Raw genomic sequence first — 17,089 nt, 5'->3', positions numbered from 1 at the left:
ACACTTACCTTCACAGATCCACTAACTAAATTTGTTATCTGCTCCCAGGCACTCAGATACCACAGAATAACACATTTAAAACCACCTTCATCAAACAAGGACACTGGACCAGAGAAGTAGCTCGTATCATGGAACAGTCCACTCCCAGAGAACCTGCTTCAATATGGGAGGGGAAAAAACTCCACCAAATGCAAATCCCTAGTAGTCACCTACTGCACCACACTGGAATCCATATAGGGTATCATCCAACAGTTGCAACCCATACTTGATTGGGACCACATCCTGAAAAAAATCTTTCCTGAACCCTCTGTTCAGGCCTTCAGACAACCCCCAACCTCACCAAGCTCATCGTCAGAAGCAAGCTCTACAGCCCAGGACTGACCAACTCAAAGCGGCAGACTCTTTCATAACAACGGATGCAAAAACTGCAGATATATCTCCACCGTTACGATGATCAACACCCCCCACAACACACCTTTCAAGAACCACTTTCAAGGTCCTACACTTGCCTATCACAACACATGGTGTACCTCATCCAGCATATCAAATGCCCCAACAACAACTATATGGATGAAACCAAACAATCACTATGCTCTTGAATGAACTCTCACAGACAAAAACACCATGTCACCTATGGGCAAATATTTATCACAAAATCATCAATCCATGTCGCACCTTTCAGTCCTTGTCCTCAAAGGAAACCTGGTCAACACCTTCAAAAGACAAGCCTGGGCGTTTAAATTCATAACTCTGCTGGACAATAAAAATTATGGACTCAGTAGAGTTGTCTCTTGCAATATGTGTTAACTGCTTATGATTTCCTTTTCCAGACCTGAAGAAGAGCTGTGTGTAGCTCAAAAGCTTGTTGTCTCCTTCGCCAACAGAAGTTGGTCCAATAAAATATATTACCTCACCCACCTTGTCTCTCTTTATCCTGGGACTAACACAGCTACAACAGCATTGCAAACAGTTTCTTACCCTGGAAGAGAGTGTAGTCTTACATCAGTTCGTACGTAGCTGTATACAATCAGAGGCAAAACATTTAAACATCCCAGCATGGGTATTTCCATTTAAATCTGATTACAGTGAAATAAAACTATAGCTATTAAAGGCTTAAGAGAACTACAAATACAAGCAGTAAAAAAAGACAGTTAGTAAATGAGGTAGTAAAACATTTCAGCAGGGCAAACAGTTTATAGTGCTCAGCCTTCCTGGAGCAGACTGTTCTATTCACTACAGACCCATGCACTGTTCCCTGAACTGCACTTAAGCCTGCAATTAACCTTTCACGCCTAATGAAGCTGTTTTGCTGGAAATTAAAATATATAGTACTGCCTGCTTGTACAGAGATTGGGAGGAGAGCATCTCAAAATGAATGACTTTTCAGAGCCTTTTGCTGAAAAGCAAAATGAAAGTGGTGTGTTTGTATACAAATTGGGAATGTGCTATGCTAGGGCAATCTCATTTGAAGAGCTGTATTTTATTCTTGTACTTATTAATTGTTTTGCATAATTGTTAAAACAACAGCACACCCACACACCGGTAATTTTATGATTAGTCAGTTATTTCTTGACAGTCAACTATTATAATCTTTCCTAATGGAAGTTAAATGGTATTTCTACAAAAGAGAACCAAGTTCATATTGTGTTCTCTCATATTTTTCTCATTAATGAATGCAGTTGTCTTTAAAAATGTATATACTTTCCACTGACATATTTGGCTAATTATCTTTCCATGCATATCTGTAAAACACGTTATAGATTGTTTATTCCACCAAAGACTATGAAAATAACCTGACCTTGTTCTGTGCAGCTAAAACAAATCTAAAACTTAAAAATAGATCCAGTTCTGTGACTTGAATTTCCAGACCTTAGACCATTAGAGATTCTGCCCCATGCAGAGATGATACATGGATTCTCCACATGGTAGCATGCTGATTCCATAGCTTTTTACTGATGCCCTTCCCACAGATCAGAAGAAACAAGATAATGTTCTAGTTTGGCAAATATTAATTCAGACAGAAGATATTTAAATGGGAATATCAAGAGAACACAGGTAAACTAAATTGTCCTTGAAACCAGAGGTGGCAGATGTTGAGCATCATATGATTTACATTTCCAGCTTTAATCATTTTAAATGTATCAGTTTTTTGACGTTTTAGGAACAAAATCCTACAAAACAAAGGTAAAGTTTACAATAAATCTTTAAACCCCAGCATTTTTATCACATCGTTGTATTTTGATGTAAATTTTGCTTGCCAGCAGTGTCTGTGCATCATCTTGACTTGGTAAATGAAATTCCTTTAGACCGCCAGTCTGAAATAATGAATTGTTCCCCTAGTTAATTGTATTGCTTTGATAACAAGGAACTGTGCTGGGCCTAGAGAACACAATAAGTGAATTTCATAAGATGATTTGTGTGACGTTTTGAAAAATGATCTTCTGGAGTGACCTGATTTTAATGGAACTCTAACAGCATGCCAACATGTCCCAATATGAAGCATTAGATTTGAAAGAAACAGTTCTTCCTGTATGTTAGTGTTATGCAGAGTGGGGTGAGCAGCATGTAACCAAGCATACTATATATATATATATATATATATATATATATATATATATATAAAATATAAAAACACAAATTGGAAGAAATGTTTTCCTCCTAATATATGATCCACTTAATATACTTCCTAAGCCTCGCTGTTAAAAACAGAATCTCATAGGGAAGCATCAAAAATGTCACTTAAATTTTAGCCCTGGTTTTAGCAATACCAGATATTGCTGATGTTTTAAAGGTGCCTCAAAGATATCTTATAATTTCATTTATCAAAGTCCAATTTTAGGAATCGCTAACTAATGCCAGGAAATATGTGTGTGAAAAAAATTACTTAATTAATCTTGGCCTTTGCATATCCTGAAACATAAAAATGATAATAGTACTTAACACTTCTACAGCATATTGCACTTTGCATTTTCAAAGAGTTGTATTCACATTAACTAATTAATTCTTGCAAACATCTTTGTGTGGTAGGGAAGATACTATTACAGTTTTGGATTAGCACAGCATTGCCAGTATATCAGCAACCTGAACCGCTTGGTTTCTTTCTGACAATGTATTTGATGTAAGTAAAGCAGCCTTTAGAGTCACATAGAAACACTGAAAATTATACATTTTCACTTATAATCAACTAGGTGAAGCAGTAAGATAATGAGTGTGGAATTACACTTAAAATTGGATTTTGTGATGGATAAAAGTAGTCCCGTCTCAGTCCATGTAAAAAGAATAACACACACGATTTGTTAAAAATACTGGAAACTATTTTAAAAAGCCCTAGAGTGGATTAGCAATGGCCTTTGTATGTAATTGAGGTGCACTGAGTGAGCTCTGAGGGGAAGAAAGTACTGTGTTTGTCCACACTGTTTTAATTAGTTACTCTTATATTGGTCCTCGAATGTTGTGGAATCAAGAATCAACTACTCCATCAGAGTTTGAAAAATAAAACAACATGGTTTTGTGAGCTGTTGCTGCTAATATTTTATGTAGACTATTCCCATCATGTTTTACTATCTGTTAACAACCCATCTATAATTTCATGTCTCCTGTGATAAGACCTCTGACATACCAAGATCAAATCATTATTCATCCTCATCCTTAATTTTAATTCCCCAAAGCCATTAACAGTTTCACGCCATTGGCCAAGCTAATGGGACAAGTTTATAAGAAAGTACATGTTTTGTATTATAAATGTGTGTCTGCCTTGCTGAGACTGTGTTTAATGGTTTTCTTAAAGCTGGTTTCTTTCTTTGATTACAATTATTTTGACTAAAAACATCCTTTGATTACATTTCTGATGAAATATTGTAAAACACTAGTTTACTTCTTCATTCCACGTCTGTATGGACATACTTCAAGCAGCTACCACTATGTTTCTTTGATAAACGAGTGTGGCCAGTGTCCATATAATCAAGTTGGGAACAGAATTTGGCCCTAAGGCTTTACTTGGTTTCTACCATCCTCATATTGTTTTAAAAAATTGACACCTTCCTTTTTGTTGTTTATATAACAGTAGCACCTATAATCCCACTAACTCAGGGCGCCAATGTTCTAGGCACTGTGAAAACACATAGTAAGAGACAGTCTCTGTCACAAAGAACTTCTGTCTACATAGACAAGCCAGATAAAAGGTAGAAAAGGAAACAGAGGCACAGAGTGGTGTAGTGTCTTGCCCAAGCTCACATAAGAGGTCAGTGGCAGAGACCAGATGGAACCCAGGCCTCTTGTTTCCAACCCAGTGCCCTATCAGCATGTAACACTACCTTTTCCCTTCTTGTGTACCCAATTACAAGAAAAAACATATTAGATAATAGAAAAATGTTTATTAGCTTCCCATCTCACTTTGAAATAGCTGATGACTTGCTGGAAAAGACTGGACTTGAAAGGAACCAACACAATGCTATGGAAGTCTTCTCACCACTGGCTATTAAATTGTGTTTTGTTTTTGTCTTTTTATTTTTCTTGCAGGTCTTGCAATTGCAAGTGCATTGATAGACATTTCCCAACAGAAGCCTGCAGACTGTAAAGATAAGAATTCAGGAGTCAGAAACCGAAAACATCATCTTTCAACACGTCAAGGAACTTGTGTCTGAGAGCCAGAAAATGCACTTGTACATTCTGTAATGTTTTCTTTTTAAATGGCTTCCATTGAAAGCTATACTACAGCCTCAGTTTTTATGGAGGCAAACCTATGGATTATGATGACGAAGATGATGATAAGTAATATGCCGTTATAGTCACACTTGCAGCCTGCTATGCTCTACAGCAGAACAATGCTTATGGCAAATATGAGTATATTTGATGAGTTTATTTAGAAATAAACTAAATACTTGTCTTGCTCCTGAGCATATGTTGGGGCAGGGGGGCATTGAATACATCTAGGAAAGATTGTACATTGTTTTGTAAAGTAGAAGGAAATTGTATAATTGAAAACTAAACTCAACACAGGACACTAAAGGACATTTTTGTAGAGCTTAATGTAATGGTGAGAATTGTACACTTTTCGTCACTTAATCAAAATTAAAATACCCTTACAGAAAGCAGGAACTGAAGATGTTGATGTGGATTTAGGTGTTGTTTTCTCAATACCCAAATCTGAAGGCAGATTTTGAATTAAGCAGTAGATAGGTATAGCCAAACAAAACAACAACAAATATATATTTTGATGATCAGATCATATAAAAACCTGATTAAAGCATATCATGGGATTTTTTTGTCTTCCTAAAGGCCCTGAAATGCAATCTTGGCTACAGCACGATGATGGGTGGACTTTAGTATTGCACTTCATAAGAAGTTTATTAGAATTCTGACTGAGATGTACTGTAAAGAATACACGTTGGTTTTCCATACCAGCTAACTAATTATCAGAGATGATTGAGCGTGGAAAAGCCTGCCCCGAAATCAAATTCCCTTTTTTTTCCAAAAGCTATCTCTAAGATTGCAAGCCTAAAGAGGGTTTAACTTGCTGTTACTTTACAGTAGTATACTTGCTTCTGCTTCAATACTGTAATATTCTAAAGTGACTGTAAATCATTGCCCTCACCTCCCAGCAGAAGAGTTGCACCTCAAACAGCACATTGGCCTATCTGTAATAATAATAACAATAAATTATGATCTTCCTCTGGCCTTTCTCTCCCAGATGCAGAATTTTATCTGATTTTCACTATTACCCTGTTTAAAGAAATATTCTGCATACAAAATAAATAATAATAAAATAATAATAATAAACTCCCAAAAGCCAGCTTGGTTCCAACAATGGTTTTCAGATCATCCATCCAATATGGGACCTCACCAAATCATTGCTCAATAAAAAGGAAAAAGGGGGAAAAAAAAAAAAGCTAACAGAAGAGCATCCTTTCTACTGGACATTTGTCTAACAAGCTTTGAGGAGCTAATTCACCCCGATAAAAACTCCAGCAAACATATGGTCATATAGTCCTCCCCACCGTATTTTCAGGTTACTTATAATTCTGAAATACAGCAAAAGAAAAAGAGACTATTAAGGGGGGAGGTAGCAGATAGGTCATATTCTCATTTATGCATTAAACGTCGATGACAGTTTATGTGAAACCAGTAGGTTTGTTAGATCTTGCTTGGAAGTGCAGTTTGTCACCTCCACAGTTGCCAAGGTGCTAATGTAGGAGAGAGCCACAGAGGTATAAATGCCTCTTGTATATGATAGAGTTTTGGTAAATATAAAAGATATAAAAAGATAATGGATGTTTACTACTATATCTGTATTTTTCATTTTCTTTTTTATTTCAGGAAGATGATGACATTTTACTGTTTACAGTTGACTACATAGTTACTTGCATGCCATAGTGGTGCAGTAGCAGTAATAAAGCCCTGTTGTGAGTTGATAGTGTTAATTTTGTAATGACATTCATACATAAAACTATTCAGCTTAATTTGGATGAGGACTGAATGTAAAAGTTAAATAAATATTAAAAGGAATGGTTGTACAGGATTATTAGGTTGCATCTAACCATGACTGCTATATTGTTTTGACAAATTGTGCATTTATGAATTATGGTATAATTATTCCTTAGCTGGCATGATTGTTTCAATATTTTCCTATCTTAAAATAAGACTAATTCTTATGCTAAAACAATGCCATCATGATGTGTTTTTATTGACTATTCTGGCCTCACGCCCTTATTTCTTAAAACCTAAGATTCATTTTTTAAGATTCTGTTGTGAATTTTCAGTCAATGCTACTTAGAACCTGGATAAAAGAGTCTTCTGAAAATAGTCCCTTTGGTCAGTTTTAGTGCGGAACTGCTCAGGGGAAAATACGCCAGTAGAACTGGTGTATATGGTGAAGAAGCTATTCACAAAGAAAAGAAATAAACCACTTTTCTGGAAATTTTCCCTAACGCTGTAATATATTTCTGTCTAAATATTACACATGAGAAATATATAGTTTTTGAATGTGTACCGAAGACCCATGGTACATAGGGCATGTATTCCACAGAACAGTTACTCTGACTGGAATCCCCCAAATGGGAATTGCATCTACCTGTAATCACCTGGAGTTTGACATTACCTGAAAAGTAAATTTAAGTTTAAAAGGATTATAATGTTTATTGCAGCACTTGAGATGGGCAGATATCTACCAGGCATTTTATTAAGTTATCAGTTAAAAACATTTTGTTTTCGTTGTTCAAGTAAAGTACCTGTGTCATGGGGTCATTCAACATTTTCATTATATTCAGAATATTTCTTCTAAAACTTCCTTGTTCTTTCTTCTCCCAGACTTCCTAATTGTGTGCAAATTAGTAAAAATAAATGCATTAAAGAGAAATACTGATATAATGGTTGCTATTAAATGGAAGTTTTCAACAGTTATCGTATCTGAGTAACTATGGTTACTTTGTTTTGGATCTATGAAAATACTGACGTATCTCAGATACCACACTGCATAGGTGCTGGAACTAGGGAGTCTACCCCCTGGTTTGAAGTGGTTTCCATCACATACATGGTTTACAGTTTGGTTTCATGGCTCTAAGCATCCCACTATAAAAATTGTTCCAGCACCACTGCCAAGCTGAACCAATTGTTGGCAAATATTTACTTTTAATGGTGACCACTGTACACTGGGTGATGGATATTTTCATTTGCTTTATGCTCAAGAACGTTCAATGCTCTGTTCCCAGAATACTTTTTGAACTCTTGATTAAATTCAGAAAATGTTGAGTGGCCCTTTGTAACTTTAGTGTGATTTATGTTGGAATAAGAATATAGGGCTAAAAACTGATCTGAATCGTGACCCCGTGGTGAAATTCTGACCATCAGGATTCAATGTATATATTTCTTTCTTATGTAAACCAGTCATTGATATTTTGGGGGAAAATTCACAGCCATAAATTACTGTTCAAAGTAAAAGGTATATTGCATACTATAGCATTGATGAACCAATCACTCAATTTCTCATGTGTGCATGTACCCTCTCATGAAGCTACTTGAATATAGTCTGTGTAAATAAATTACCCTTTAGAATATAATGAGTTCTATTAATTATATTTCCTTGTAAGAGATAGACATATATCTAACTGGAAAAGTTCAGATTCAAATCTGACTGAATTTTTTTCACAGTGGGACCTTCTAATTATATAGGTAGAACCAAAAATGCAGAATGTGAGAAAAGTTTGGCTGTGGATATATAGAGTCTGATGTATAAAATCAGATGCAATGATTAATTTCCAAAACAATTTACATTGTAGGTCTGAAATCCTGATGGTAAGCATTTTGGGATCACTTTAACAACGGTTCAATCTTTAGGCCTAATAACATTGACAGTATTCATCTAGATTACAAAATCATTATGTTCTTAATTTCATTACCAATTTTTTTTAAACTACCTGAAGGGTTTCTTGACAATAAAGGTAAAGTCTCTGTTAAAAGTATTAAACTCTCTCTCGTTTTTCATGCAAGTCATCCTATGGCATTTATAGCATTTATATAAGAAATCATCAAGGCAAATCTGAAAGGGACGAGGTGTCCTTGCAGATTGAGCACCACCCGGCTTGATCTCTAGCTAGGTCTTTAAAATAACCTGGCTGGATGTTCAGTCTGTATTCAGTTATGTAAAAAATAAATGGACCTTAGCTTTCCAGCCTCGAGGATGCAGCATTTCCTGATGTGAAGTACTGGTGCTTGTTTCAGCTGATTTCTATAGGAGGACAGCTGAGCTAGTAGACCTTAAAGTTATTTTGAACACATCTGATAAATAAATATTGCTTATAAGACCAATAACCAGAACCCTAGATAAAGCCTTTCCAACTTTTAATATTAATGATTATTTTTAGTTTGTTTCCCATAGACCTGATTCTGCCACCTTTCTTCTCGATGATCATCATGTGTTACGTTGAGCATGGCTATTTTATGACCTATTCAGTGCTAATTTAATGGCTCATAGAGAGCTGTTGCAAGCTGGAGCAACTTAAAGCAGGGCCAGAATTTGGGAGTTGCAAAGGGAACTTAAAGCCACCTTTGATCATCACCCTCCTGTCACCTATACCCAGAGTAAAGAGGGCACAATGGTGAATCAAGCACCTTGTGTTTGAATTTGGGCATCCAAAATTTTGAAAATTTGTGCTTTAACCTTTCTGAATGTCAGATTCCATATCAGTCAAGTGGCAATTTAAAAAATACTAACTCAAAAGAGGTATTTTGAGGCTTAATGTCTACAAAGCATTGATGCGTTGGTGGATGGCACTACAGAAGTGCAAAGTATTACTATTATTTATTTGTGTTTCTGCGTCAATGCAAGTTGGCAGCAGGAGATTTGCTTTCTGGAGAGATCAGATTGTTTGATTTACAGTCACTGTTTAAAAGTGAAGGCCGGCTGGAAGGCTACCATTAACAGCATCCGTTCAGCTTAAAATATTTTGATTTCAGCCACAAAATAACCTTCCTTTAGTGAAGAGGAAAATATTCGACAGTAGGATATTCTACTTCTCATGCTTCCTCACTGAAAAGTGTAAGGAGCATCATATTCATGGGAAGGCTGCCTCACATGAGTGGGGAAACAGAAACCTGCTGTCCACCATTTATTTATACAGTGTGTACGAAATATGCATATGACTTTTTTTATTTAGAAGTGCTAGTATGTATTGATAGATCCTTGGGGTTTTGTACTGTTGCCCATCACAATAGTATTTGAGTGCTTTCCATATAAAATAGCAGTGTCCCTAGTTGACTTCATGGGGTCTCTGACTGTTCTCTGTTTTAGGAGTGTAGAAACTGTGATTGCAGTGTGTTGATTGATTGTTCTGGATTGAGGGTGTGTACAGGGAGGTGCTGTGATCTTTCCTAGCAAGCTGACTGTGCAAAGAGGAGTTTTTAAACTCTGATGCCACCATATCATTCAACTGTCTTGATGATTCAAGCAGGATTCCAAAGTTTTGCATCACTTTGTTGGAAGGGGAGCTACATGCCTTCAGTGTAACTGGAGAAGAGTATCCTTGCTAGTTCTTCCAAGGATTTCTCTCAACCGGCATTACTTCAGTCTTGCTCAAACTGAACCATCTACTCTTCCTCCAAGAGGTGATCTCTTGTAGGTAGTCTGACTTCTTAGTAATGGTGGTGGTTGAGGGGGTGAAGAAGAGACAGGTGAGTGTCATCAGTATATTAGTGGAACACTGAGCCTGTGTTGCCTTACTAGCTCTCCAAGTGGTCTCATGCAGATATCGAAGAGAAAAGGAGATAGGATGCATCCCTACAGAATCCCACAAGAAAGGGCCTTGAAAGAAGAGAAGCAATTTGTCACTCTCCGGGCTCTGCTGTAGAGGAATGATTGAAGTCACTCTGGAGCTGTGTCATCAATTAATAATAATTTTTTTGTGTAGTGATAGCATCTAAAAGAGCCCCAGTCATGGAACAGGACCCCATTATGCTAGGCAAAATACAAATACATAGCAAAAAGACAGTCCCTGCCCCAAAGAGCTTACAACTTAAGTGTAAGACACGAGTCAACAGCTGGACAAAAAAGACAGACAAGGGGAGCACAAAGATACCATGAGATGATACTAGTTGGCATGATAGGCAATGGTTTCAGCAGACCAGTGGCCTAACTATTATCAAACTGCTTTGTCATATGGGTTGGTTAGCAGTACCTTGTGGTCCACTATGTTGAAATCTTTTTGCGTCCAGTGGTCTGAGCATGGAGATCTTGCTTAAATTCATGGCTGTGAGGTCATCTTTTCTTGCCATTAGGCTTGTGTCCATGCTGTGGTCTGGTCTGATCTCTGGCGCAAACCCCATCTAATATGTTGGCTGATATGGAACTTGATAGAAATTACTTTTTTGATATTTTTTTCCAGGAACGAGTGACTGGAGACAGGACAGTAACTGGGGAGGTCTTCTGGGTGAGGTGGTGACCCCTGGAGGATAAAGTAGACTATTGGTTTTTTGAGGAGTTTGCAGGTGTGTTTTGCAGAAAAAGGCATTGATAATCTCCATGAGTATTGGAAATAGAAGTTCTTTGCTTGCTTGAGCCAACAAGGAGCAGCATGGATCCATTCTTCAGGATGCGTTTCTAATATTGTTCAGGGCTTCTTAAACTACAAGTATGACAGGGCCAAACTCTGTCATGGGATTGGATGGGTAATATGATCTGGTCCCATAATGACGAGGGAGATGGGGAGCTGACTCTGTATTTCTTAAAGTCTTGAAAATATGGAGCATACAACTTGAGAAGAAGGGAATATTATAAAACTTTGAGTACAACCTTGTAATCAAGGAATAAATGAGCAATTATTATACAAGACTGCACGCACCAAAGATTTTAACATGACCAGCATTATTATTGTATCATTCTGCTTACTTAGCCCTCGGCACCATAGTATCTGAGTACCTCATAATCATTAATATTAAGTGTGGGTGTATAAGAAAGATTTATATAAATTAATTATAAGAGTATAAATGTATTATGGGGCTTTAGTAAACTAATAGTATTATTATGTGTGTATAATGCTTTGCAAACTAACAGGAAGATTATGTGACTGCACCCAGAGGAATTACAAATTTTATAGAAGCTTTAAAACAACAAAGGGATAAAAATAAACAAAAGGAATAGGGAGGAGTTATGCGCTTTAGAAAACGTTAACAAAAACACGTAGTTTAACTCAAGTTTTACAGAAAAGAAAAGATTAGAAATGTAAAAGCCATAATTGTATTAAGAGATTTTGAAAACGTCATAAATTTTATTTTGCAGGTGTGCAATGACCTATGGCCACAAACTTTAATGCATTAAATTAAAATAACTATAATAAGAGAACTAACAATGCTTAGATAACAAGAAGCACATATCATAATCATTCAGTTGTGTAACTCCAGCTAGCCATTAGTGATTGAGACTTCTTAAAATAAAGTCCAACATTATCCAACGACTTCTGTCAGTTGTCCTCTTGCTTTGAGCAGGGGGTTGGACTAGATGACCTCCTGAGGTCCCTTCCAACTCTAATATTCTATGATTCTATGATTCTATGACTTCAGTTGAGACTACTCCCAGTAGTAAGCGCAAAGTTTAGTATTAAGTCCTTGCAGAATAGGACACAAACATGAGGTGATTTTCTTTTTAAGAAGCCCTGGTCATCATAAGTCAGATAGGCATAGCTGAATTTGACAATTTATATTACTGGAAAAAATCTTCAGATATGCCCTGTAAAATTTGTATTGCCCGTTTGTAACATTACATTTCTACAGTACAAAGGACCAGAGCCTAAATCAGTGCATCCCCACAGCAACTGAGGATCTTGCCCAAAGTCTTCCCTGAGGCATGTTCTTTTCTATAATGCCTTTCACTCAGTTCATTGGGCTGTTCTTGCTTTTACACACATACGTTATCAGATCCTGCAAAAGTCCTGTAGACCAAACACTCATCAACCTCAAAGGGAGTTATCAGTGAGCAATACTTGCAAGACTGGGCCCAATGTGAATACAATATCAGTTACAGATACATACACATACATGTACTCAGTGCTTGAATTTTGATTGAGTGTTTACATTTGTGCTTCTTAAAGGAGCAGATTAAAAATAAATAGAAACATTAAGATAATCTTACTAATATGAGTTTTGTGGATGCTCTTAAAGGAGGTGTATTTATAACCTCCCCCCCCTTCTTTTTTTTTTTTTTTTGTGCTTTAGAGGTTTCTGTACAGATGCACTGATCTGTGAAATCTGAGTCATAGACTGGAAAAAACATATTGAAAAATTTATATTAAATAATGATCTACTGAGGGAACTTATCATGTTATTTCCTTTTTGTCTCTCTTGTGTTATATTTAAAGCTGTAAAGTTGCTGTCTCCGTACATACGTATCTGACATTTTGTCAGGTGCTTGCATAGCTGGAGTATTAGACTCAAAAGTATTGCAATTTGTATTAATAAAGAACAGCTCACATTTTTCAGTCAATATTGACATATGTAAACCAAATTTAAAGCTATGATCAACATAATAAACTGAAACATCTCTCTGTCCCAGCCAGCCATTACCTTGCAATTTTTTTCTTTAGATAAACAATCTACAATGTGTTTACTGAGGCTTGCATTGATATCCCTCAATGGTATATGCAAGCCTACTTTTATTCCAGTAGACACAGAGAATGAGCCTACAGTGCACAGTACGTGCAAACCCCTTTGAAATCTAGGATTATTTGTTCTCTGACTGTTCTAAAGGTAATTAAGGAGCATTGCATGTTTCTCAATTAATGATTCCTCATTCAACTGGGGATCTTTGATGCTAATTTGTTTTAATCAGGACAGAGACTGCTAAAAAAAACTCTAAACAATTCAGTGAAGAGTAACTAGGAATTTTTAATCAAGTGGAAAAGATCTAAATGCTATGAGGGACGCATCCATCATAAGTTTTCACTTCCTGTTCATTTAACTTTGTTCTTTCAGGTCTCATAAACCACTGTGTTAATCATCAAAAGAAAGTTTATTAAGATGAAGAACACGCTGCATTTTTCGCCTCTAACTGAAGGGAAAGATTGTGCAAGAAGTGGGGGGTTTCAACAGAGCCATGCTACTGAAACAATAATTACCATCAGTCTTCGGTTATTTACACATTGAAGTGATAGAGTTCATGTTTTGTAGACCTACAGAGCAACACTCATCAATGGTTATAATGTTATCGCTTTGGAGAGTAATTGAGGACAGTGTTGTTTCTTATAGGGTTTTTTTTAGTTTACATGTTAATTCATAAATGTTTCAGTGCTCTGTGGTATTCACATCCGGAACAGAGAGATTATATGGTCCTTCTTCATGTGTGATTGATGTTTCATATACCAAAGAAGGTGCCATGTAAAATCTAACTGTTTCTCCATGTGTAGCACATACATATATTTGAAAAAATATTTTATATCTAAGTAAATCTATCTACAATACTGAGGCAAAGGCATGTAATAATTCTGTCCCTCCTTACTTACCTACCCTGGACTTTTATCACATTACAGCTGCCTGTTCCCCCCTGCAAATGGAGTCTGCTTCAACATGCAATATCTGTGTGAATGGATGGAAGGGGGCCTGGCAGGAGCACATGGCTCCAGCCAATCCCCAGCTAGCAGATAGCCCCTTGGGGATCATTGACAGCTGAGCCCTAAGTAATGCCAAGGCTTGAGTCAACTCAGAAATTGCCAGACACTCAATAAGCCATAAATAGCTTCCTCGTGGCCCGTTCTGAAAGAGCCCGCTAAAGGACAATAGCACCTCACATGCATGACAAGGAGTGGAGGTTCTTGTGTATCATTGTATCATTACCATTCTACATGTCATTGACCATTGACACGCTGGCCCACAAAGGGCCCCTTCTTTCCCATCACCCACACAGATCTCCTTGGTTTTCTGACACCCTGTACCAGGTGAAGAGAGAGGGGCGGCAACTCGAGTGTAGATGGTGGAAAACCAGGGCTGATTCAGACAGGATGAAACATAATGCATTCCCCAAAGCTTATGCTGAGGCTTTATTATAGGCCCAGACAAACATTCTATCAACCTCCATTGAGGCTGCCAAATCCCACCCCAAGGAGCTATCTAGGGTGTAAATTGCTTCATCAATCTTGAATGCCTACAACCTGCATCAAAGCTGAGCACTAAGCGCTGCAAAGCACTATAAATGTACTTCGTTGAAAAGATCATGTACAATCATAGGTGTTGGAACTGGGGGTGCTGCCGCTGGCTTGAAGTGGTTTCCGTCATATATAGGGTCTTCAGTTTGGTTCAACGGTCTCTCATCACCCCACTATACAACTTTTTCCAGCATCCCTGTGCACAATCAGAAAGCCTTCTCAAACAGAATGGGTCCATTCTGACTTCACCCACCAACCAACAACTCACCTGCACTCCTAGAGTTTAGTATATTTACTCATCAACGAGTCCCACCCAAGATGTTTGAACCCTAATCTAAGCCCTTCCTGGCTTGTGAAACAGTCATGAACAACTGGTTTTACTCCTGACTGAAATAGCCAACACCTCATTCAGAGAAGAAATCCTTCCTCCTTCAAACACGCTGTAGTCTGACCAAAGCTGAAGAAACCCACCCTCAATATATCAGTCCTAGCCAACCAGTATCAAATTTCCCATTCTTGAGCAAGTTCATATGAAAGCTAGCAAAAGGCTCATTTAACTGAGGATAACATTCTGGACCTAGCACAATCTGGATTCAGGCCAGGACACAGAACTGAAATTGCTTTACTGGTTCTCATGGATGATCTCTTCCTCTCAATGGATAGAGGACAGACAGCCATGCTCATCCCCTGGTCCTCTGTGCAGGATTTGACACTGTTGACCATGAGATACTGCCGTCTTGTGAAAAAGAGGTGGCAGGATTCCACAATAATGCACTAAAATGATTTGAATCTTTCTTGGTGGGATGCACCCAAAGAGTAGTGATGGGAAACTGCACCTCTACAACAAGGAGCAATTCTCTCTTTGGACCTTTTCAACATCTACATATAACCACTAAGTGAACTGGTCAGATGACATGGTTTTAAGTGCCAGCAATATGCAGATGACACATGGCTCTACCTATCCTTCTCCACATATGACCATACCACTACCACTATCCTGGTCAAGGGCCTGGATGAGATCAGGACATGGATAAAGAACAGCTGGCTGATGTTGCACCTGAGCAAGATAGACCTGATGATGGTGGGAAGAGGAAAATATTCTGAGGCATTTGTAGCCACGGTGAACTCTCCTTTGGTTGATGGTTCACATACACAATTTGTCAATTCATTCCATTGTCTAGGAGTAGTTTTGGATTCCTTGTTGAGCTCCCGCATCACAATGGCTGTAAATAATGCTGGCTAACAAATTCTGTCCCATCCTGGTGGACAAAGACCTGGCCTCAACTATTCAGACCTTAGTCTCCTCCCAGCTGATTTACAGCAATGTGATATACCTGGGCATGAAACCTTCAGCACTTAGGAAACTTCAACTAATACAAAACATGGGCACAGGTCTCCACAGCAACATTAGCTACTGTGAGCCCATCACACCTGCCCTCTGCTCCCTACACTGACTTCACATAGAATTTTGAATCAAGTCCAAGCTCTCAGGCATTATCTTCAAAGCTCTGCATGGCCTAGGCCCAGGATATTTAAAAGCTCTGGGACTTGGACCATGGTTGGCAACTTTGCTCCTCGGACACAATGGAACTCTCAACAATAAGAATAAAGCTCGTCTGTGTGGGTGACAGAATCTTCTCTAAGTGTGGTCCAAGACTGTGGAATGAAATCTCTTAGGAACTAAGGACCATTACAAACCTCACCACTTTCTGCTCTATTTCTTTCACCTTGTCCTCTCTAATATAAATAATTAAATATTTATTTAATTGGAAAAAAAAAACCTCTACCAAAATAAATCACTCTACTGCATGTGCTCCTCCTTTTGGAGAGAGGCTGCGAGAACACACACCTAATAGATGTGCAGTCATGTTGCTTAAAGCACAGCTGCAAGGTGCTCAGATACTACAGTGGTGACTGCGGTATAAAAATCTATATAAAATAGAATTCTCTGCTTCACTGAGCAGAGAATCCAAGCCATTATGTTCATTCTGTAATAATGGAGTATAAATCAAGTGGCTAGTAGTGCCAGTAAATTTTCAGTAGTATCCCTTAAGGAAAAGCATGATAGAATAAAATAGAGAATGATCGCTTTTCTATAGGATGTGTAAACCAGTCTACGGAGTTCTAAGACAGAAATCTAATTCTCTACTAAATTCTCTAGGATTTTATATTAATTTCCATACAAGACCATTGGCATAATCCCTGTTAATTTCCGTAGGACTTTTCCATAAGGGGATGGCAGCTTCGATTCTAAACCTGTCTATATGCTGTGAAACTTGGGTCAGATGTTTGAACTTATGTTAATTAAAAGATCAACATTTTTCCTTCTTCAGTGAGTGCCCAGCTCTTTTAGTCTCTGGATGGCTCTGCCATGTGCAAAAAATGAGCTCTAATTATGCCCAGCTCCAGGCATTTCAGGAATCTAAAATACTGTGCCAACCAGTGTGTTCTCAATTTGCCTTGTTAGT

General features: G+C 37.7%; 1 protein-coding gene across 1 annotated transcript in view; it reads left to right on the top strand.

The window, feature by feature from the left end:
- The window catches only part of ATRNL1 (attractin like 1), a 944,263-nt gene extending 938,376 nt beyond the window's left edge, over positions 1-5,887 (top strand). The window contains exon 29 of the mRNA XM_067537030.1: positions 4,519-5,887. Within this exon, the coding sequence (XP_067393131.1) occupies positions 4,519-4,643 (125 nt within the window). The 3' untranslated portion in view covers positions 4,644-5,887. The remainder of the gene's footprint in view (positions 1-4,518) is intronic.
- Positions 5,888-17,089: the final 11,202 nt, after the last annotated feature.

The sequence above is a fragment of the Emydura macquarii genome, unplaced genomic scaffold (genome assembly GCF_026122565.2).
Source record: "Emydura macquarii macquarii isolate MOO-44397 ecotype Brisbane River unplaced genomic scaffold, CSIRO-AGI_Emac_v2 contig_3692, whole genome shotgun sequence".
Lineage (NCBI taxonomy): Eukaryota > Metazoa > Chordata > Testudines > Chelidae > Emydura > Emydura macquarii.
Note: the sequence above shows the minus strand (reverse complement) of the source record. Positions and strands in the feature narration are given on the sequence as shown.